Source organism: Elgaria multicarinata, chromosome 16 (genome assembly GCF_023053635.1).
Source record: "Elgaria multicarinata webbii isolate HBS135686 ecotype San Diego chromosome 16, rElgMul1.1.pri, whole genome shotgun sequence".
Taxonomy (NCBI): Eukaryota; Metazoa; Chordata; class Lepidosauria; order Squamata; family Anguidae; genus Elgaria; species Elgaria multicarinata.
The window spans coordinates 21,220,646-21,243,062 of NC_086186.1; the positions used below are offsets into that span (position 1 = coordinate 21,220,646).

General features: G+C 45.4%; 1 protein-coding gene across 1 annotated transcript in view; it reads right to left on the reverse strand.

Moving 5' to 3' along the window:
• Positions 1-22,417, reverse strand: part of AGBL1 (AGBL carboxypeptidase 1) — a 521,226-nt gene that overhangs the window by 238,353 nt on the left and 260,456 nt on the right. The window contains exons 19-20 of the mRNA XM_063142173.1: positions 13,061-13,190; positions 2,260-2,391 (exon numbers count right to left, since the gene is read on the reverse strand). Of these exons, the coding sequence (XP_062998243.1) occupies positions 2,260-2,391; positions 13,061-13,190 (262 nt within the window). The remainder of the gene's footprint in view (positions 1-2,259; positions 2,392-13,060; positions 13,191-22,417) is intronic.

Sequence of the window (22,417 nt, forward strand, 5' to 3'; positions counted from 1 at the left end):
GTGGATTAAAGATAATAGAATGTGCAGAAAGATGACGAGGTTTGAAGAATTAGTAGTAAGTAAGGAGAAAGGAAAAGGAAGTAGTATAGTTTCAAAAGGATTAATGAGTGAAATATATAAAATATTGTTAGAGAAGGAGTTTAGAGAGAATACAGAGAAAATGATTTGGGAATCAGATTTGAAGATACAAATAGGGCGACAGAGCTGGGAGGGACTATGGAAACAAAGAGTGTTGAGAAGTTTATCAGTAAGAATAAAGGAGAATTATTTTAAAATTTTATGGAGGTGGTACCTAACCCCGGTTAGATTGAATAAGATAAGTGATCAACATTCAGCAAATTGTTGGAGAGGATGTGGGGAAAAAGGAACGTATTTACATATGTGGTGGCAATGCAAATATGTACAAAGATTATGGAAGATGGTGTTTTCAGAAATTGAAGAAATAGTGGGAATGAAAATAGAACAAACACCAAAAATAGCATTGCTGTCACTATTTGAAGATATAAAGTGTGGAAAAGGAACTATAGAGCTGATATCGAGTTTGTTGGTTGCAGCACGATTGATGATAGCTAGGAACTGGAAGATCCAAGGGGAATATTCTATTGAGGAATGGTATAAAGTAGTATGGGACATAGCCATTAATGATAAACTGACATGTAATATTAAGTGGAGAAAAGGCGTAACTAAAATAAATGAGTTCGAAGGAATCTGGAAACAGTTCCTAGTGTTCGTGTTTACTAAGGGAAGTGGGAAACCACCAGCAGAAGAAATGATTAGATTTTGGACTCAAGAATGATCCCGAGGTGGGGGGTGCACATTTATGTTAAGAATGAAGATGTTGTAGAGTGATAAGGCATATGTAATAGTTTTTGATATTTGTACTCAACAATTATTCAATATGTATGCAGCAGATATTTGATGTATTTTTTTTCTTATTGTGTTAGTTTCAGTTATATTTTGGAAATGTTTATCTATGTTTATATAGTGTTGAAAATGAATAAAAATTAAAAAAAAAAAAAAAAAAAAAAAGGACTTGAGCCCTATTCCAGCCCTGCCTCCTCCTTGTCCATTGTCATTTTCCTCTACCTGTGGAGGCCAACTTTCTGAAGAGGACAGCTTCCTGTATCCATGGTTTCCCAGTGTTCTCCATCACGTGGAGAGCATTCATGGGAGGAGGCTCTACACATGGTGATTCTCCTCTTCACATGTTAGCTCTCCTCCTCACATGGTGGCTCTCCACATGGAGGCTCTCCTCTTCAAAAAGTTGTACTCCATGAGTAGAGCGTGATGGTGAAAAAAACATGAGAAACCCCTTTCAGAATGCTGGAATAGGGCTCAATTAGGGTAACCTCACATCCTAATAGGAATGCTCCTGTTCAGGGTTCCAGCCAGCTTATCAGTCATGCCCCTACAGGATACTATCAGTCGTAAGGTGTTCAAGCATGCTGTAAACTTAAACAGAACAGGAAATTTCTCCCAACCCCATCTGGGTTCCATCTCTGTTGGTACTCACTAGGGATGTGCTCCGCTTCTAATCGGACCGGAGAAGCAGTAGCGGAGCAGGGGGCTTTGCCTGCCCTTAAGGCGGAGGCGAAGAGGATTGGGGGGCCGGTGGAGCGTGGCGAAGAGGATCGAGGTGAAGGCGGATCCTTCGCCTCGATCCAGAGCTCCTCCGGAAAGGTAAGTGGGGTTTACCGGGCCCTGCCGCTGTCACTGTCGCCCATGCGGCAACAGCAGCAGGGCCCGGTAACCCCCCGCCCTCCTCTCCCTTACCTGCCTCCGTCCGCGGTCCGTCAGCGTCTCCAATTGAGCCCGTGGTTTGCGGCCCAGACTTCCTGGTGGAACCATGGGCTCAATTGAAGACGGCGACAGACCACGGACGGAGGCAGGTAAGGCCCCCCTCCTCCTTACCGGGCTCTGCCGCCGTCGCCGCATGGGCGGCGATGGTGGCAGGGCCCGGTAACCCCCCCTATGGGGAGGGGACCGGAGCTCCGATCTGGATCTGGAGCTCCGATCCGGATCCGGAGCTCCGAGCGGAGCGGAGTGGGCACAGGTGGAGTGGGGGCGGGGCGGAGCGGGCCGATCTGAAAATGGCGGATCTTAAAGTGAAGCGGAGTGGGGGGTCCGTGCACACCCCTAGTACTCACCACCTAAGTTCAGTATTAGAGTAAACTATTCACAGTCTAAACCCTGGATGACCAAGGCAATTTCATGTGGAGTTTCTGTGCAGAAGTGCGAGCTATAAGAAGCAGGTCTTACCCTGTATCCGACATCCTCATTGATAACAGTTGTGTCCACTGTGTGGCCGGCCTGCCACAAGGTCTCCTTAATACTGCATCCATACAGGAACACATTCTTCCTCTGGGAATGGCCGTGGTAGTCGCAAAACACCTGGAGATGAAAGAAAAGGAGGCTGCTAAATGTTGTTGTCTCACAGGAGAGGGTTGAACAGTTGCTAAGAAACTGCTACCTACTGGCCAAGGGGAGGGCTGTGCAAAAAGCCAGAAATACCCAGTTGCCTAGAATACAGCATTACCTCTGGGCAATCCTGCATGGAAAATACAAGGGTTGGTTCCATTGGGAGCTGCTGATATGCCACAAATGACTAGCAAAGACATACAGAGGTTAGGAACAATGGCTCCATTTTGGACAGATAATTCCAGCTGAAGGTGGTCCCAGTACAATGATTTCTTGGCATCTATGGAATAAAGCTATGGAATATTGTCCTCAGACAGGCTCACGGGGAGTCCCTTTAATGTCATTTTGGTCCCAGGCAAAGAAATATATATATATATCTAAGCTGTTCTGTCTCTGCTGCTTGTTGCAAGTGTAGAAGGAAGCATGAAATAAGACACAGACACAGAGCTTGGGTCAAACTAGGGCCTCTTTATTAATAATTTGGTAGCATCATCCCTCCCTGGATCTGCATGTGAAAGTGCAGGAATTAATGTCCTAATTTCAGACCGCTTGCGAGCCACCCTCCAAAGGAAGGAGTTGGGGAAGCTGGCTCTTTCCCTATGCGACACTTTCAAAGTTTGGGGGACCACCCTATTCCACCCCCGCTCACTGCCATAAAGACAGCAAGGAGATGAAGCAAGAGGGTCTCCAAAAGCATAACATATCCTGACATGGGGGCCATGCAGCCCCCTAGGAGCAGGTTCTCCAGCTATGCCAATCACCCAAAAGGTGCCAGTGTGCTCACTGTCCCAACCTAATATAGCCAATTCCCGCACATCCTTGGCACCTAATAATACCAATTAACCTAATTAAACACCCCTCCACATAAAACTCCCAGTATGGTGTAGGCAAAAACCAGTGGCAAAAATCCTACTCAGCCCCTTCTCTAAAGAAGACGACTGGCTAATCCCATACTAAAAGAGAGCGGGAGGGTGGGTCATAGAATCATAGAATCATAGAATAGCAGAGTTGAAAGGGGCCTACAAGGCCATCGAGTCCAAACCCCTGCTCAATGCAGGAATCCACCCTAAAGCATCCCTGACAGATGCTTGTCCAGCTGCCTCTTGAAGGCCTCTAGTGTGGGAGAGCCCACAACCTCCCTAGGAAACTGATTCCATTGTCACACTGCTCTAACAGTCAGGAAGTTTTTCCTGATGTCCAGCTGGAATCTGGCTTCCTTTAACTTGAGCCCGTTATTCCGTGTCCTGCACTCCAGGAGGATTGAGAAGAGATCCTGGCCCTCCTCTGTGTGACAACCTTTTAAGTATTTGAACAGTACTATCATGTCTCCCCTCAATCTTCTCTTCTCCAGGCTAAACCTGCCCAGTTCTTTCAGTCTCTCCTCATAGGGCTTTGTTTCCAGACCCCTGATCATCCTGGTTGCCTTCCTCTGAACACACTCCAGCTTGTCTGCGTCCTTCTTGAATTGTGGAGCCCAGAACTGGACGCAATACTCTAGATGAGGCATAACCAGGGCCGAATAGAGAGGAACCAGTACCTCATGCGATTTGAAAGCTATACTTCTATTAATGCAGCCCAAAATAGCATTTGCCTTTCTTGCACCGCACAACGAAACAGCCGAAGCCTGGAAGTGGACTGCCTTTATAGGCACAGCCCCACCCCAAACTCACATAGCTCATGAAGGGATCCATGAGGCACGTGGCTCACGTGGAGAGCCACGAGGAGCGTCTTCTTCCGCGCCTCCCCACCCGCAACGGCCAGCTTCCTACCAAAGCCGTTGGCTGGGCGGGTGCGGGGTTTTTTATGGTACGTTCTTTAAATGTCCCGCTTTTAGTGATTGCACCCCTTTTACTGTTTTAATTCTGTTTCTTTCCTTCTTTTTTTAGAAGCTGTCCTGCGAATACGTTTGAAGGGCAGGATAGAATTCCCTACAATGAATTAATTCTAAATAAATACTAACCTGAGAGTTAGAGTTGCTCAATGACTAAGGGCAAGATCCTATGTGTGTTTAGACCGGGGGGGGGGGATACTTAGCGAGGGAATACTGGGAGTTGTAAGACTTTCTTTCTTTCTAAACATGCATAGGATTGCTCCCTAAGAGTCTGTGCTATGAATAAGGATTGATGGTCACGTCTGTTTCCAGCCCACGTCACTTTCACATGTGTTCATTCATATTTGTTCTTGCCCATAAATTGGCATTGATAAATTTTTGAATGTATTCTCATAGAATGTGCATCTCTAGGCATATTTGACCCAACCACATACATTTTAAAATGCATTTCATTGAGGGGTTTTTTTTTGGCGGGGGGGGGGGAGAGAATGGCATTGCAAAATTTGTAGAAGGTTGAAACCCCAAAGATGATGACATTCCAATCTGCACGTTGGTCCAGGGCAAAGGTGTGGATCACACTAGTTCATAAGAAAAGGAAGAATTCCTCAAGCACCTGTACCTCTGAATCAAGAAGTGCAAAGTTTGAAGGTTGCTTCTTTCACCATCTAATTGTCCTTTAGCCAACCACCCTCATCCCACTTATTCCCCAATATGAGGATGAGAGTACACCTGACTTATTTAACGTACTTAACAGGGAAGGATTCTTGAGACAATGTGTGTTAAGTGAATTTAAGAAGGGCTGGCTGGATTATATCCAGTCCATCTCCAATTGGAGTCATCAAAGTCTCAGAAGGAGGACATGAAGACAGTGGTACTCCTCTGTGATTACCCCCTTCCAAAACTGGTATTTAGTAGTGATACCCCCAAACTTCATAAATAGTTCACTCATTGGTTGAAACCCAAGCTCATCTTTGACTCACAAATTTATTAATTTTGGAAAAGATTGCAAGATTCAGAGAATGCACAGTCTTTATCTAAACTAGGGCTGTGTACGAACCCCCAATCCACTCCAGTTCCCGATCCGTAATTTCTGGATTGGGTCCGCTCCGCCCCGTGTCAATCCGCCTATGGTCCGCTCTGCTCCGCTGCAGAACTCTGGATCCGAATCAGAGCTCCGCAGCAGCGGAGGCGCCAGGTAAGGCCCCCCCTATCCCCTCACAATTTACCTGCCTCCATCGTGGTCTGGCAGCAGCTTCAACTGAAGCCGAGGATTCAAACAGGAAGACCAGGCCGCAGCGCGATGGAGCCGGGTAAGCTGCCCTCCCCCCTGCCCCTTACCTGGCTCTGCCGCCGTCACCGCACGGACTGCAGCAGCACCAGGTAAGTCCCCACTTACCTTTTTTTCAGAGCTCTGGATTGAGGCGAAGGATCCGCTTGGTCTCGATCTGCTTCGTCTCAATCCGCAGCTCCCCTGAGCGAATCAGGCTGCCTTGCTATCGCTTCTCTGATCTGAAGCGAAGCAGAGCACAGCCCCAATCTAAACTATGCATTTCTGTTGCTGGGGAATATGGGCAGAAAGGTACTTATGTACTGTTTGTTGGTTTCCTGTGGACAGCCAGTTTGCCACTGCCTAAACAAAATGCTGGAATAGATGGACCTTTGGCCCAGCATGGCTATTCTTATGTGCATGTGCTGGGTTGGTTTAACCCTTTTCCGTCAGGCGGAAACATGATAATGTCACTTTAGGGAAAGGTGGTGCAGAGCGGTAAAGCAGCAGTTTCAGAAGCCAAAACTCTCCCCACGGCCTGAGCTCGATTCCAGCGGAAGCTGATTTCAGGCAGCCGGCTCGGGTCAACTCAGCCTTCCATCCTCCCGAGGTCAGTAAAATGAGTACCCAGCTAGCTGGGGGAAAGGGAATAACGACCGGGGAAGGCAATGGCAAACCACCCCGCTATAAGGCCTGCCAAGAAAACATCAGCGAAAGCTGGCGTCCCTCCAAGAGTCAGTAATGACTCAGTGCTTGCACGAGAGGTTCCTTTCCTTTCCAGCATTTGAACTCTTTCCCCCATCCCATTTGATTATATGATCATGTAAGAACACCATCTAAAAACACCCAGTTAAGAAGGGGTACGTAATATATGACCATGCATGATGTCATGATGATTTATGCAATTACAACCGAAAGCACCCAAGATGTAGTTTGATATTTCACAGGTGCAAAAGCTCATATACACAGAATGAGATCTCATATTAAAGGAGAACTCTCATCAGAAATTACACAGATGAATCCATTACTTTCTAATGAAATAAGTGCATTTGGGCTAACTTTACTTATCATTAGTATTTATTAGCATACTGCCTCTGAACCTAAACATTCCACTTCATTATCACACTTAAAGTTGTCAAATAGGTTTATCCCCCATGAATTTATCTAATTGCCATTTAAAGCCATAGGAACATGTGACCCCTGGATGCCCCACTCACATAAGAACAGTTGTCAGGACCCCCAGGAAGAAGAAATGACTATTAAACCAGTTTAATTCTGGAGAGCAGATAACACCCTCTGAGGACAAGTTCCAGATAACCTACTGAACAATAACAGGGTAATTTATTTATTTATTTTTCCTTTTTCTTTTTAATGTCCAAACTTTTTCCTGTTATCCTTGCAAGAACCAAAGCCTGCATTTTACGATGCAATTAAGCACCTCTTGGTTTTCTTGAAACTCAAAGCTTATACCACGCAATTTGAGAGAATGCATAAGCATGCAATTATGTGAACAATTCTTGTACACTGTTATTTCATTGTGTCTACCCTGGTGAAGCAAAGAACAGTACATGACCTACCTTTGTGGCAAATAGTCATGCTTCGCACCATCTAATCTGCCTGCCTAATCCCCCTGCCTAGCCTCTGTTTTTGTACGAATAGATAGGAGGTAGTTGTTTTCCTTCCTCAAGACCAAATTCAGATCGCCTTTATAAACAGATATTGACTCCGATCAGAGTGAAAAATCGGGGTTTATTGACGCAAGAGGCAAATATTGACCTTGGCTTTTGAAGAACAATCAATTGCCCAGTTTGCTGAGATGGGAAGTCAATACCCATCAGTGCTACATAACTTCTCCACATCTTCACTACAGTATTGGGAAAACTTTAAATTATGAACATAGATTTTCATGGGAATTAGTTGCCTCTTTCAGATAATATCCCCAAAGGAATAAGGAGTGCTGCATGGGGGGAAACTGCAGTGGGATCGTTCTCTGGTTCACTAACACTACTTCCTTTGAAACCAGGAGTTTCCAAGGTATAAGAGAGGTGGCAACAATGGTGGCAAGCTCAGGCCCAGTCTCCCTGGTGTGTACCCCAAATGGGACTCAGAGCTTGAAGAAGTAGATAAGTCAAGATAGAAGGCAGGAAAGGAAATTCTCCAAGACTCTTCTGGAGTCAAGAAGGAACATTCAGGTGTGAAGGGACATCTATTTACTGAATAAAGCTTTGTGGATTGCACGGCAGACCTGTTTGCTGGACTTACATCTCAGCGGGAGGGTTTAGAATCACAACGAATGGTGAGCAGAAAAGTTAACAGTCAAGGACAGCAATCTTGTTAGTAATGAGTAAGGTTAACAGTGCCTCTCACATGAAGCAGTGTCATGGGAGTCACTTCCCCATGAACCAGTCCTACATGGCCTTGGTAGGGATGTATGATAAGTTGATTCCTTTTCATTTTTGTTCAGGATTACCCAGTTGGAAACTCCTGAACCGAACACAGACTCGAATCAATCTGCAGTTGAATTCTGCGTATTTCTGAACTTGCACTGTGAATCGCTGACCAAAAGTAATGTGTTCAATGGCATACATACATTTCAAAAACTCACATGAACAATGTGTGCTTTGGGGGGGGGGGATTGCAAACAAATGTGTTTTTATCCATGGAAGAGGAATGTATATGTTTCAAAAATGCCTGCACTTGATGTGCACCTTTTGGGAAATATGCATGTGAAAAGCATGCCAAAAAAAAGGGGGGGAAGCAAATCTCACAATTACATATGGACACAAAATGGAACAAGCTTCAAGGTCAAATTTGGCTGCTCCCAGACAAGCCTGATTGGAGTTTAAGGTTTTCAGGGTAGGCCTTCTCTTGGTGCTGCCACCATCAGAGGCATATTTGGTAGGGATGAGAAAGGGCCTTCTTGGGGGCCACTCCCAGGCTCTGAAACTCCCTGCCAACAGTAGTAGAAATAAAGAGCTTTTGCTGTTAGGTTTTCATTGTGCTTTTAAACTATTTCTTTTTATGTTATAATTAAAACATTGTTTCTAACTTGGGTTTTCTTTTTAGCCACCCTGAGCTCCATTTTGGGCAGGATCAATTGTCCACTGTTACTGACCTAGCCTGGCCCTTGATATGATCTGCCAAGCATTTTTTTTTCCTGATAGCATTGTTCACCCCTGCTAGAAAGCCAAGAGGAGGTTGTGCTGCCGAAGAAGCCAGCCCAGGGGCTGAGCCTTTGAGTTGTGCAGTCTCCAGCCCATGCATTGTGAAGTCAGCCTCTGCAATGTGTTCAATGGTCCCATCTGAACAGCCAAGTTCACCATTAAAGGAAGTGGCATTATAGAGACACACACCATTTTCCTGGCTCTAGCATTTCATCCAAGCACTCTTCTACCTTAGCTTGCTTTAACCACAAATACAGCATGGAATTTTTTTCCCCTCCACTTTCCTTTCTGGACATCAAACAAGATTTCATAGCTTCAGTCCCATTTGGAGACAGAACGCCCAACTCCACTGGGTATCAATTATGTGCCAATTTAGCACACTCCCAGCAAGTGAAAGGATTATACATTATCCAGCTAAAATCTAACTTTCCCCATTAAGGAAGCACCCAGGGAAACTCAGCATGCCAGACCGCTGGACCGCTTAAGCTTCCCCAGTTTATAATTTTGCATCCTGGAGATTAGCACCAATGAATCCTAAATTATAGGGCAGTTATTGGCTTGCTGAGAGTTGTGGCCCCACTTTCCAGTGGAGGAGTTATCAGATTAGTGGAGAAGGAAAGCCATGGCAGGTGCTGCAGAATTCCCCCTGCCCCTGCTAAAGGCAGCGAGCCTTTTGGCAATGTGGAAATGATAGCTGCCTGACAAACTGTTCCATTACAGCAACGTTGGCCAGGCCATGGCAAGAAAGATCATGACTTCTCATTTGAGCAAAAGCAATGGACTGGATCAGGAAGTTTCTGGGAGCATTCAGAATCTCATCTTACGAACGAAACTCATACTGCACATTTTCCAAAAGAACATCTGAGCTTCTAACATCTGAGCAAACCAGTATTTCTTCTTTATTGGCACATGCTTCAGCTAGGGATAGACATATCCGTCTGTTTCGCTTTCCATAACATTCACATTTATTTTTCCAAGCGCTAATTCATTCTGCTCCATTTCCGCGGTGGTTTATGGTAATTATTTTTTAAAAAGTCCATACAAACATTGCCATGCATTTTTGTACACATTTTTCCTTAAAATACCCCCTTTTGGTAAGCACTCTACCTTAATTGTTGCCTTTTTAGATGCTGCTTTCCACAACATACACATTTTATTATGCATTCTTCGATAGCTTGACTGGATCTCAAATTTCAGAGAAGTACAAAAACTGAACAATCCTTACGTTCCAATTCCTATGTCAGTTTAGAAAGAATGAATTAGGTCAGCTCCCATTAAAATGTGACTCAAATAATTTTGCCTCCTTCCCTTGTTTCATTTGCTCCGATTTACAAGGGACAGCCCCAATCTTCTGGTACAGGTTCTTGATTAAACATTGCCATTATTATACCTCTGGATTTGCCTTTGGGGCAGGGACTTCTAAAATTATGTTAGAGTGCACAAAAGTTCACCCGATTTCTTCAGGTTCCAGACATCTTCCATATATCAGGGTGGAGGTGGCAGACACATCTTAACTCTAGTGCGCACCCATGTGCAAATGCACAAAATAGCAATGTACCCCCCAGATATCTAGGTGCCACCCTTTCCAGATAAGAAACACTGCTCAGTTGGTTTGAGTTACAACTAGTCAGCCTGGAGGGATACAATGAGGTGCAGGACATAAATGGGACACAACAAGGCTCAGGAAACAGATGATTTCATTTTAAATAAGAGCACAACTACAGCCATTGTGGGATTAAGCATCCTATGAAGTGGTGCAGATTTCTCTTTGTGCTTCTGTTTCTTAGGCTAAAGTAGCAATCCCTACTTCACCCATTGATTGCTGGAATGTATGAGTTGGTAACTGTCTCGAAGCTATGATGGAGCTCTGATTCCATCTACTACTAGGCAGAGTCAGGTGTCCACCAGTCGTGTTTCTCAGAAAGCTCCTGCTTTCAATGGGAGGCAAATGATGAGGCCTGCTAAGTAATCCACAAAGCTTTTATTAAGCAACAAACATCTCTTCTACCTGAAGAGAGTCTAATCTCTTGGAAACTTCCCCCTAGGCAAAACTATGCAAATTAAGCAAGACAATTGTCTGCTGAAGAAGAATAGGAAGCCACTTCCCAAATGGCCGTAACTTCAGAGAGCCTGGTGCGCAGGCAGGTTCTGGCACAATGCTAGACGGACCGACTTTCTCACACTTTCCTTCCACTCAGTGCATTTGAGCTTCTGGCGGACCCTAGCATCAGCTAGCTTGTCAGGGAGCTCTCCTCTGGAAGAAAGCTCACTTCCCACTGAGTGTGTAGGATTTGGCCTTGAAGAGACAAGCTCTGGAGAGGGCTGACTTCCAGCTAGTGAATCACCCATGAGAACTTCCTCCCCCATTGGTAAAGGCTGGCTGGTGTCTGGCGCCGCCTCCTCTATTTCCAAATCTGATTCTGATTGATTACCTGAAACACCTTCTCCCAAAACAGGGGCAATAGGGTTAGACATGACACCGCCTCAGGTGGCAGATGCAGGGGATGTGAGGAGTAGCACTAAAATATGGGAGCACCAAGCTATGTGTCCACACAAACTGCCCTGAATTCCTTAAGTTAGTCTGATGCCCTTTGGTGCAGGAGAGCAGGGATGAGGAACCTCTTTCAGCCCGAGAGCAAAATCCAATTTTTCAAGACGCTTTCAGGCAGCACATGCCCTAAGCAAACTCTGAGTAGGAGGCAGTGGCAAACCATATACATTGGCCTACAAATTATGTTCTTCTACGTCATAAGTATATTATTTTCTTCTGAAGATGTTCTGAAGCCAGATCTACACCCAGCAAGATATAACACTTTGAAAGCAATTTGAAAATTGTATATGGAATGTAGCATGGGCCCCCAAAGAGGAGTCAGTACATTTCAATACCATTATAAAGCAGCAGTGTAGACCCTGCGATGGACCATGTTGTTCTAGGACCACTGCAGAAGTTACAGGACAATGTTCCTGGCCTGCGTTTCTTTTCTTCCTTGGGCAAAGTGACAAACAATTTAACTGCCCACTCTTCAGGGAGCTATGACCATTCTATGTCTTCCTTTTCTCCTGTAAGCCATCCTTCCTTCTTTGAAGTAATTCTCCTCACATGTCACCAGGACAAATGAGACTAAAAGCATTTCACTGAAATCTTTTGGTGATCAGTGGACGTGACTTTGTGGGCTCATGGAAAGAGGGGGCTTCTTTCCAAAGCAAGAAGAAAGGGGGGGTTTGATCATGTATTAACACAAATCAATGACCTCTTCAAAGGCTGGGAAAATTCAGTTCTCTCAAAGCCTGTCATGTTCTGAAAGCCAAGAAAGAATGTGACAAATGAATCGATACTCAAGTGTAATGCAATGCTTACTGATAGTTCACATTGGGCTCCAGGCAAAGAAATCTTTCTGGACTCTGGGCAGTGATGACAGAAGTAGGGCCACAAGTGTTTATTGATTTATCTGTATTATTACATTGATATCCCACCATGTAAGGTGGCTTACATGGCCCTCCTTTCCAGTTTATCCTGGAACAGAAATTGCAAGCAAACACACTGGCATGTGCCCCATGAGGGATGATTGCTGAAGCAGAAAATGTTGTGACTGTGTCTCCTCCTTCTATAAGGGCTCTTATAGATGTAGTATAGCTTCCAAATCATGTGAGGTACTGGTTCCCCTCTATTCGGTCCTGGTTAGGCCTCATCTAGAGTATTGTGTCCAGTTCTGGGCTCCACAATTCAAGAAGGACGCAGAGAAGCTGTAGCGTGTTCAGAGGAGGGCAACCAGGATGACCAGGGGTCTAGAAACAAAGCCCTATGAAGAGAGACTGAAAGAACTGGGCAGGTTTAGCCTGGAGAAGAGAAGATTGAGGGGAGACATGATAGCACTTTTCAAATGTATAAAAGGTTGTCACGCAGAGGAGGGCCAGGATCTCTTCTCGATCATCCCAGAATGCAGGACATGGAATAACGGGCTGAAGTTACAGGAAGTCAGATTCTGGCTGGACATCAGAAAAAAACTTCCTGACTGTTAGAGCAGTATGACAATGGAACCAGTTACCTAGGGAGGTTGTGTGCTCTCCCACACTAGAGGCCTTCAAGAGGCAGCTGGACAGCCATCTGTCAGGGATGCTTTAGGGTGGATTCCTGCACTGAGCAGGGGGTTGGACTCGATGGCCTTTTAGGCCCCTTCCAACTCTACTGTTCTATGATTCTATTAGTCCATTGTCTTCTAGGCAACAGCTGGGCCTAGAAGGTGGTATAGTGATAAAATTGCTCATGACTTGACCTCCGCCATTCCCTTTCTAATCCTCAAGAACTATTTTCTATCATCAAGGAGGGGATCAGGGCAGAAGAGCTGGACGAAGGCAAAAGTACAAATGGCGGTGACTCACCACAGGCGTTCGGCCTTGGCTGCTGAGGTAGTAAAGGAGACCCTTGGTGTGGTAAATGGTAGGCTGGCGTGCAGGATCAGGATTCAGCCACTGCCTGTTTAAGTCATCCCCACTTAAGGAGCATCTCTGGCTGGAATCAAAGAAGAGGAAGGAACTAAAATGAAAAAACAATTGAAAATCACAACGGAATAATCCTCACAGGAGGTGTGGGCGCCAGGGCAGGCTTGGCTACTCAGGCTATTCATTATCCCTGTGCACTGTTGCTTTAGAAGGGATTGTATGAAATCAAAACTCCAGAGTGGTTGATTTTAGACAATTCATTTTTGCCCTGTAATTATTGTCCCCCCCTTTTTTTATTTTAACTGCCAAGGCCTGTGCAGCTTGAGTGAACAATATTAGGAGCAATCATATGGCACCCTGAGAGTGATGCAAAGCAAACCGCCTTTACTTCAAAGTGCTTCACTAACATCTGTACCTAAGAGATACTACACATGTAAGGAGACCACATGAAAAGGAGGACAGGGCTCCTGTATCATGAACAGTTGCATAGAAAAGGTGGTGAATAATAGAAACTAGGAGTTTGATTGTTCATAGATTTATTTATCTATATTAGTTATCTACTGCTTTATTTCTCAAGGTCTCTAAGCTGTTTACGTAAGAAATACATACAATGAAATACAAGAGCCAATATGTAAACAATGTACAATAAGGCCTCCACAGAAGATCTGAGCAGTTGCTTGGGTGAAGGCCTTTTTGGTCAACTTATTCCTGTTAGTGTGTCATCAATTAATGGCATCTGAGTGGGTCTTGTCAGTAAATTCTCCCTTATAGAATCATAGAACAGCAGAGTTGGAAGGGGCCTACAAGGCCATAAAGTCCAAACCCCTGCTCAATGCAGGAATCCACCCTAAAGCATCCCTGACAGATGGCTGTCCAGCTGCCTCTTGAATGCCTCTAGTGTGGGAGAGCCCACAACCTCCCTAGGTAACTGATTCCATTGTCGTACTGCTCTAACAGTCTGGAAGTTTTTCCTTGAGCCCGTTATTCCTTCCTCTGGAACAGTCTCCAATGTATGGTCTGAGAAGTGGAAACTGTGGCAAACTGTAGACATGTTTTGATGACACTTCTGTTTACTCAGGCTTTCCCTGATGTATAATTGCACTGCCCTGTTTTACTGCTTCTGTAATGTTTTTAAAGTATTTATTATTGTATATTGTTTGCATATTGGCTTTTGTATTGAATTTTATGTATTTCTTATGTAAACAGCTTAGAGACCTTTAGAAATAAAGGATAGAATGATTGCAAGTCTTCTGCTGTTTCCCCCACCCTGCATGGCTTGTGCTGGGAGTTTATTCAATGGTTGGACAGGTCTTCCCTTGGACCCCTCTGATTAAGAGTGGCAATCCTTTAGGAAATGGTTTCTTTGGCATCCTAAAGGATTGCCACTGTTATAGCTTCATCACACCAGGGTTATAATACTGTGAAATCACTGCAAATTGCGTGCAAAAGACTCCGAAGTTTTCCAGCTTATAATCTACTTTGACTGTGAAGTACTCCTATGCATTGTGCTATAAAGCCAAAAGACCCGTCCTATTTTGATACCCCGTTAAGAGCGAATCATTTGTTGTTTTCCGAGCGGCCACTGGGGGTGCAGAAGGAGCATTTGATAGGTTTAAACTACCAATTAAACAAATGCTTACATCTGCATAAGTTTTAAAGATAAAGACATCAAAATTGTAATAGATATTAAGGAGAGCTTTAAGCATACCAAATTTGAATCTGATTGGGTCATCCGTTGTTGTTGTGTTTTTTTTTTAGATTTCTCCCTCTTAATCCCGTTCCTGGTATGCAAAGGATCTTAGGAGCACTGCCGCCCATGGTGTGATTTAGCTAGCAGCAGCAACAACAACAACTTTACACTATGGGGATAATTCGAGGGAAACAGGTACGTGGGATGAAGCTATTAATCAGAGGAGTCCAAGGTAAGAGCTGTCCAACCCTTGAATACACTCCCAGCAAGAGCCATGCAGGGCAGGAGAAACAGCTGAAGACTTGCAATCATTCTATCCTGCTATGGACAAGCCCTGAGCGCCAGCAGATCTGCAGAAAGCCAGAAACAGGAGCTGCCATTTGATATCCTTTAACTTCAGTAACCAGTGAAAGAACTTGGAGTCTGTTGCGTAATGGTTATGTAAACTACCACTGAATTAAATAGCCTGCGTGTGCAGCCCGAAGGGACTCTAGTCTCTCCAGCGAATAACCCCAAATCATTATCTGCTTTTGTAAAATATTAATGGTATGTACCAAGCTCAAGTTATGGACTTTTACAGATTGCCGGCAGTATTGAGGATTTTATCTCTTATTCTGCATAAAGCAATTTATTACATACTTTGCAGTTTGCTTTGTTGTCGTTATAATGCCTTCATTTAAAACTTTTAAAAGAAAATAAAAGGGGAATTTGTTCATGGTGTTTTTGTGGAGGGGGGGGGGCGTTACAGCATCACAAACTCCTATACAGCTTTGTTCCTTTCTCTTGATTCTCCTCCTTGACCCTGTAATTTAAATTTTCTCACACACCCCTTTACTTGTAGATAGCAACGTATTTGCTATTTCTTATAGCTAGTGATCTGGAAGCTAGGGAGATATTGGTTCATGAAGAACGCCCATCTGATCCAGACTCAAATATGCCAGTCGTGGCCACCATTTTTCCAAGTGTGCTACAAATACAAAGAATGGGACAATGTCTCTTTAGTTCGGGGTTGGGGAACCTCCAGTGGTTGTGAGGGTTGCATTGGCCATCACAGAACTCTGTAGAGGCAGCCACATCCTCCCCCCTGCCCCAGCCAGAAGTGGCCACCACTGAAATTGCAGCAATTCTGCTGGGGAACAAGAAGACACCGTGCATCTTTTTGTCCAGCAGAACCAGGCTTCCAGCTGTTTTGAGGACTATCAGGAGTCCCATTCTGGAAAGAAACATCATGCATGAAGGAGCCATCCCTGAATGTCCTATTTCCTTGCAGAATTATCTACTCTCTTGGGAAAGAAGGTATGTGGGCAAAATGCACCCTGTTTCCAAGCAGAATTGCACTCCTGACTACGAATGTATGAGAAATTGTTTTCAGAGTATTTTTAAATCAGGATTTATCCAGTTTCCTAGTTTAGGAAATCAAGACCCAAGTCAGCAACCTAGGGAGCAAAGATCTATCAGTAGCTGCTCTAGTGTGTCTGCAGCCCATTGAGGGTTTTAATTAAGGTGACCATATGGAAAGGAGGACAGGGCCCCTGTATCTTTAACAGCTGTACAGAAAAGAGAATTTCAACAGGTCTCATGGGTATGCATGCAGCACCTGGTGAAAGTCCCTCTTCATCACAACAGTTAAAGCTGCAGGAGCCCTGCCCTCTTTTGTATCTGGTCACTCTAATATAGGTCCTGCAGCTTTAAATGTTGTGATGGAGAGAATTTGAAGGAACACCTCCTCCCATATGTACCTGACCGGACCTTAAGATCATCTACAGGGGCTCTTCTTTGTGAGCCCCTGCCAAAGGAAGTGAGGCAGGTGGCTACTAGAAGGAGGGCTTTCTCCGCTGTGGCACCCCGGCTGTGGAACGAGCTCCCCAGAGAGGTCCACCTGGCGCCTACACTGTACTCCTTTCATCGCCAGCTGAAGACCTTTTTATTCTCTCAGTATTTTAACACTTAATTTTAACTTAAATTTAAATTTTACTGTTCTAATTCTGTATTTTAATCTTATATCAATTTCTGCTGCATGGTTTTATCCTGGTTGTGCTTTTTATACTGTATTTTGTATTTGTGTTTTTAGGCTCTGGGTTGTTTTATTATGGTTTTAATTTCTGTGAACCACCCAGAGGGCTTTGGCTATTGGCCAGTATAAAAATGTAATAAATAAATAAATTTCACTACGCGCTGCATGTATTCGAATGGCACCTGCTGAAATTTCTTTTTCTGTTCAACTCTTAAAGATACAGGAGCCCTGTCCTCCTTTTCATATGGTCACCCTAGTTTTAATAGTTTCAAACGCAAGGTTTGCTTCAAGCTTAGGGATATAGAAAAGAAAAATTTCAGTTCCTTTTTGATCAGTACTTACCCAGTTCACACCTTCCAGGCTGAACATCAACTTGGATGCAATTTCCAAGCTTGCAATGAGATTAGTCAAACTACAGCCAAAACTATAGCCAAAATTGTGTAAGCAACACATAGTGTGCCTTGCAATTTGCACACATTTCTATTTACATATTTATCTATTTATTTCAAAAAAGCAAACATGGAAATATCCATGATTCAATACAGATCAAGTCAGGCTAGCTTGTGAGGAAACGCGCTGAAGTCAGGGGAGGGGTGGGTAGAGACTGATGAATGTTCAACAAGCTCCACACAGAGGGAGAGACAAATTCCTCTAATATCCCCGATTTACCTCACTTGTTTTAAAACATCCATCAAAATTATTTATTTTATTACATTTATATACCGCCCCATAGCCAAAGCTCTCTGGGCGGTTTACAAAAGTTAAAAACAATGACCATTAACAACAAATATACAAAAATTTAAAAGCATCAAAAGCATAAAAACAATATTGATTTAAAAACATGTGAGATATGACACAGGAACGCATTGGGTCCTCTGTCCAGCCCCCAATTTTTCACTCAAACTCGCATTTCATCCTTAGCCTTAGTAAATGCACAGGAAACTTACTTATCGCGTGGATTACAGTGATCACATGGCTTAATAGTATTGCAAAAAAAGCCGGGCATACGCCTGCATTTTACATTCTGGGTGGTGATACAGGGACTCTCAACTTCCATACCATGCTCTGTGTCGCAAGTTCTGCACCTCGGACATTGGGTGTGATGATTGTAATGATCCATATAGTCTTTGCCCACTTGGCAACTTTCACAAAGGGTCCTAGGATTGTCCTTTGTGCAGCCAATGGTTTTAGCAAAAGACCCAGGTTCACAGGAGTTGCAACAGGTTCCATTGACCCAGTATTGCGTGAATTAGTGGCCATCACAATATCTTGTGGCAGTTAATTCCATATATGAATTACACCAAGGAAGCCTCATGTCAACCAGGGGCTTTAGCAACATCTTGTTGCAAACAGTGGTCAACAGTTGCTTGTTTACCAACCTACAATAATTCTAGGCCATCTTTTGTGCTGCATTGGCTGTAGCAGTCTCAGCTATAGGGCTTGTGCCTAAGGAAATAACCCAGGCCAATGTTTCAGTGAACGGGTTTCTGTTCAAGGGAGTCCAGGCCAAGTGGGAGTAGTCAAAAGGAGCAAAGCAGTTAGGCAGTCTAATACATACACAACCCAGTAGCAAAGTCAGGCAGGAGTCCATGGTCATAGTACAGGACAAGGCAGGAGAAGCTGATAAAACATTGTTTCTAGCAGCTAGTGAGCTCTGACTGCAGGCTTGTCCTCCAAAGGCTGCTGAGCCCCACCCAGGCTCAGCTGTTGTCCATTAGTGCTCTCTGGCCAGAGAGAGGACTCAAGAGGAGTCATTTTCTGCTAAGGAGACCGTCTTTTTAAGCAAGCACTCCTTCTTAAAGGAGGCCTACTGGCTTGTCACTTGAGGCAATGATGTTCCTGGGTAAGGTGAAAGGGAGGACAGGGCTCCTGTATCTTTAACAGTTGTATAGAAAAGGGAAATTCAGCAGATGTCATTTGTATGCCTGCAGCACCTAGGCCAGATCTACACCAAGCAGGGTATGACACTTTGAAAACTGTATATGGAGTGTGTCCTGGGCCCTGACCGTTGTCACTACTACAAACCATTTTAAAGCATTAGTGTAGATGCTGCCCTGGTGAAAGTCCCTCTTCATCACAACAGTTAAAGCTGCAGGAGCTATAGAGTGACCAGATTCAAAAGAGGGCAGGGCTCCTGCAGCTTTAACTGTTGTGATGAAGAGGGAATTTCACCAGGTTCTGCATGCATACAAATGACACCTGCCAAAATTCCCTTTTCAATAGAACTACTAAATATACAGGAGCCCTGTCCTCCTTTCCATATGGTCACCCTAATTAAAACACCCACAAAACAATCAACGTCAAATAAAACAACCATAATGCAAGCTGAATCAGTCAATCAGCAATAACAAAAACATGCATTAACAGAGCAGAGTTAAAAGCACTAATACTCTTGAAATGATCTTGAAATGCCTAAAGGAAATGAAAAAGTCTTCCCCTGGCACCAAAATTGCCATGCTGTTGGCTCCAAGCAAACCTAATCCTTTAAGGCAGGCTTCTCTAATCTGATGCCTCCCAGATGTTTTGGATTTCAATTCCCATCATCCCCAGCTAGCATGGCCAACGGTCAGGAATCCTAGGGGTTGCCATCCAAAGCATAAGGAGGGAACAAAGGTAGGGAAAGGTGTTTTAAAGGAAGTGCAATGCAGAACAGAACAACTTATCCAGAGGGCAGACAGACTTATTAACTGCACACCCATCTTATCTGGATTGAATCTCAGTTTGAGGGCCCTCATCAAGTCCATGACTGTGCACTGGTACTACCTAATTCCCCTAATTCCTAGCAGAACAACAATAAAAAAGTACACAGATGGACTTATTGAGGAACAGTATTCCATAACTTGATAGGTGGCAGCACAGACAAAAGGAATTGGCAGTCTTGTATCCCTTGAGAACAGAACACGGAACTGGTCTAATTCAAGAAAGCACTATATCGGAATGCGCTAACCCATGAGAGAAGCTCAGATAGATAGATAGATAGATAGATAGATAGATAGATAGATAGATATAATATGATATGATAGTTTGCTGGGTCTAACCTTTCCAATAGATGAGAACACAATGGCCGTTGCTAGACGAGGACTTAGCCCGGTGTGAGGCCCGGGCTCCCTGCTGTGCGTGCAGACGACGCACAGGGGACCCCAGGGTCAGGCCGGGCTAAATTGTCCCTTGACCCGGGATAACCGGATCCGCTTATGGCCCGGCTTTTCCACAGCCCCGGGCTGAGTCCGGGGCTGTGGAAGGTCTAGCTACTTCCGTGGCTTTTCCCGGCTGCTCACTTACACGCGAGTAGCCGGGAGAAGCCGCACACTGGGCACAGCACTCCATAGGAGCGCTGTGCCCATCGGGCCGGGGGGGAATCACGGGGGGGGGGGGAGACGGGGGCTGGGGGAAAGAGCGGACCCGGCAGGAAAGATGGGGGGGAAGAGCGGAGCCAGGGTGGGGAGATCACGGATGGGGGGGCACGGAGGGGGCATCGGACATGGCAGGTGGGTGATCGGGTGGGCATGGCGAGTGGGCTGGTGAGCGGGCAGGGGGGGCATCTGACATGGTGGACGGGGGGGGGGGAGAAGAACAGGGCCAGGGCAAGGAGATCGGGGACAGGCTAGCGAGCCGGGGGCGGACATGGCGAGTGGGGGGAGGATGGGCGAGTGAGTGGGCGGGGGGGCATCAGACATTGTGGGGGGAAATCAGGAGCAGGGGGAGTGGGAAACCCTTTATTTTTTTTAAAAAAAAAAACCTTACCTTTCCATTGGTGCGCTCCTGCGCACGTAGCCCTTTAATTAAAAAAAATGGAGGACGTGACAGGGCTTTCCCTTTCCCCATCGCGTGTTACGTGTAGAAAAGGGCGACGGCCTGCGCTAGCTGTAGCGCGGCCTCCCCCCGACTCCCCCCTGGATTATCAGGTAGGTCTAGCAAGGCCCAATGTTGCTGTGTGGAGTCAGGGCCAACTCCAGGTTTTGGAGTGCCATTGCATAAGCCCTCCTCAAAAGCCCCCCCCCCCAATTCAGTGAGTCTATCTTCTCACATGGCCAGCTACTAATGGTCCTCATCCTTCTTCTCATCATTGTTGCCACTTGCTTGCTAGATGGGCAGAGAGCCAGGGAGCAGGGACGCAGTGGGATCGCCTGGTCCTCCTTCTCACCTTCGCCATTGTCTGGGCCAGAGTGAGAGATAGGTGGACAAGCAGGTTCACTGATCAGGTGGAATTCTAAAGGACCCCTCCAAGGTGTTGAACCATTTGGGCGGGATTGGGTTTAGCATCTCAGATAACTCCTTTGGCTGTTCCTGACTGAAACCAAGTATGGATTTGCACCTCCGCAGAAATTGGAGCCACCAACCTCCACTGGTGCAGGCTCAACCATGGGCATGTCTACACCATACGGTGTAGAGGGAGGGAGGTGGGACGATCCCAAACTTACCTGCTTCCGGGATTGTCCCAGGGTGTCTAGATGTGGCGCACGACGTCCCGGGAGCAAGAGGACATTGCACTTGCCATTTTGTTTTGTTTTTTAATTGAAAATGAGAGCTCCTCCACCACCCCACCTCCAATGAGCATGGAGCTCCTGAAGAGCTCTGTGCCTGGGTCCTGGGTCCTCGCGGTTACTTGCGAGGAGCTGGGAGGAAACCACGATGGCAGGCCACACCTCCCGCAGAAAAACCTCCCGCAGTTAAACATGCGATTAAAGGGTAGGGTGATATCCTGGGGAAAGGGAGGGATCATCCCTCTCTGCTCCTGGGATCCCCTGTATGTCATGTGGACGCACAGGGGCAATCCCCAGGATATCGCCCCATGTAGACATGCCCCATGCCTAGCCTAGATGCCTGCTCTGTGTAGAGCGCTCCCATTCAGAGTTCCAATCACTCAGCTGTGCTATCCTCCACGATATTGCTTTTTATCCTCCCACAGTTTGGTTTCTCCTAACCATTCGATGTTCTATGCTGAGTGAACATGTCCAGATCTCATTGAACTGCTTATTTAAAACAGTTGTATATCTGAAATCCTTGGGCTTCCTCTGAGCCTGCTGATCCCTCCCCTCTTGTATGGGGGTGATGCCGCACTCGACTACAGACGGATCGGCACTCAGAGAGCGAGTTCTCAATTAACATGTATAAGATTGACTTGAGGACTGCACCCGCAGGTAGAGGAAGGGGCTTTAAAAAAAAAAGAAAATAAAAGCAGGGAGGGGTGGTGGATGAGAAAGGCTCAGCGTAAGAAACATTAACCAAGAAAGAGAAATCGGAAAAAGAGAGTAAGAAACAAAAGAGGAATTCAGATGCCGACGCAGATAAGGCGACAAAAAAGCAGAAGGCGTAATACGAAAGGGAAGCGAAAAAGCACACAAGAGAATGAGAGACAAAGAAAGCAGGAGGGAGCCGCAAGTCACTTCTTAGGGAGAAACCGCCGCTGCAGCTGGAAGATAAAAATGATTCCAAAAATCTTCTGCCCATTACAGATAACTAGAAAGACAGGGCCCATCATATCGAGTGAGTGATGTTCGGAGCGATAATAATAGCACCTGGGGCACAGCCAGCTATAAAAATCTAAAGGGACATATTGTGTTTGATAGCTGGAGAGCAGCTTTGCAATTCA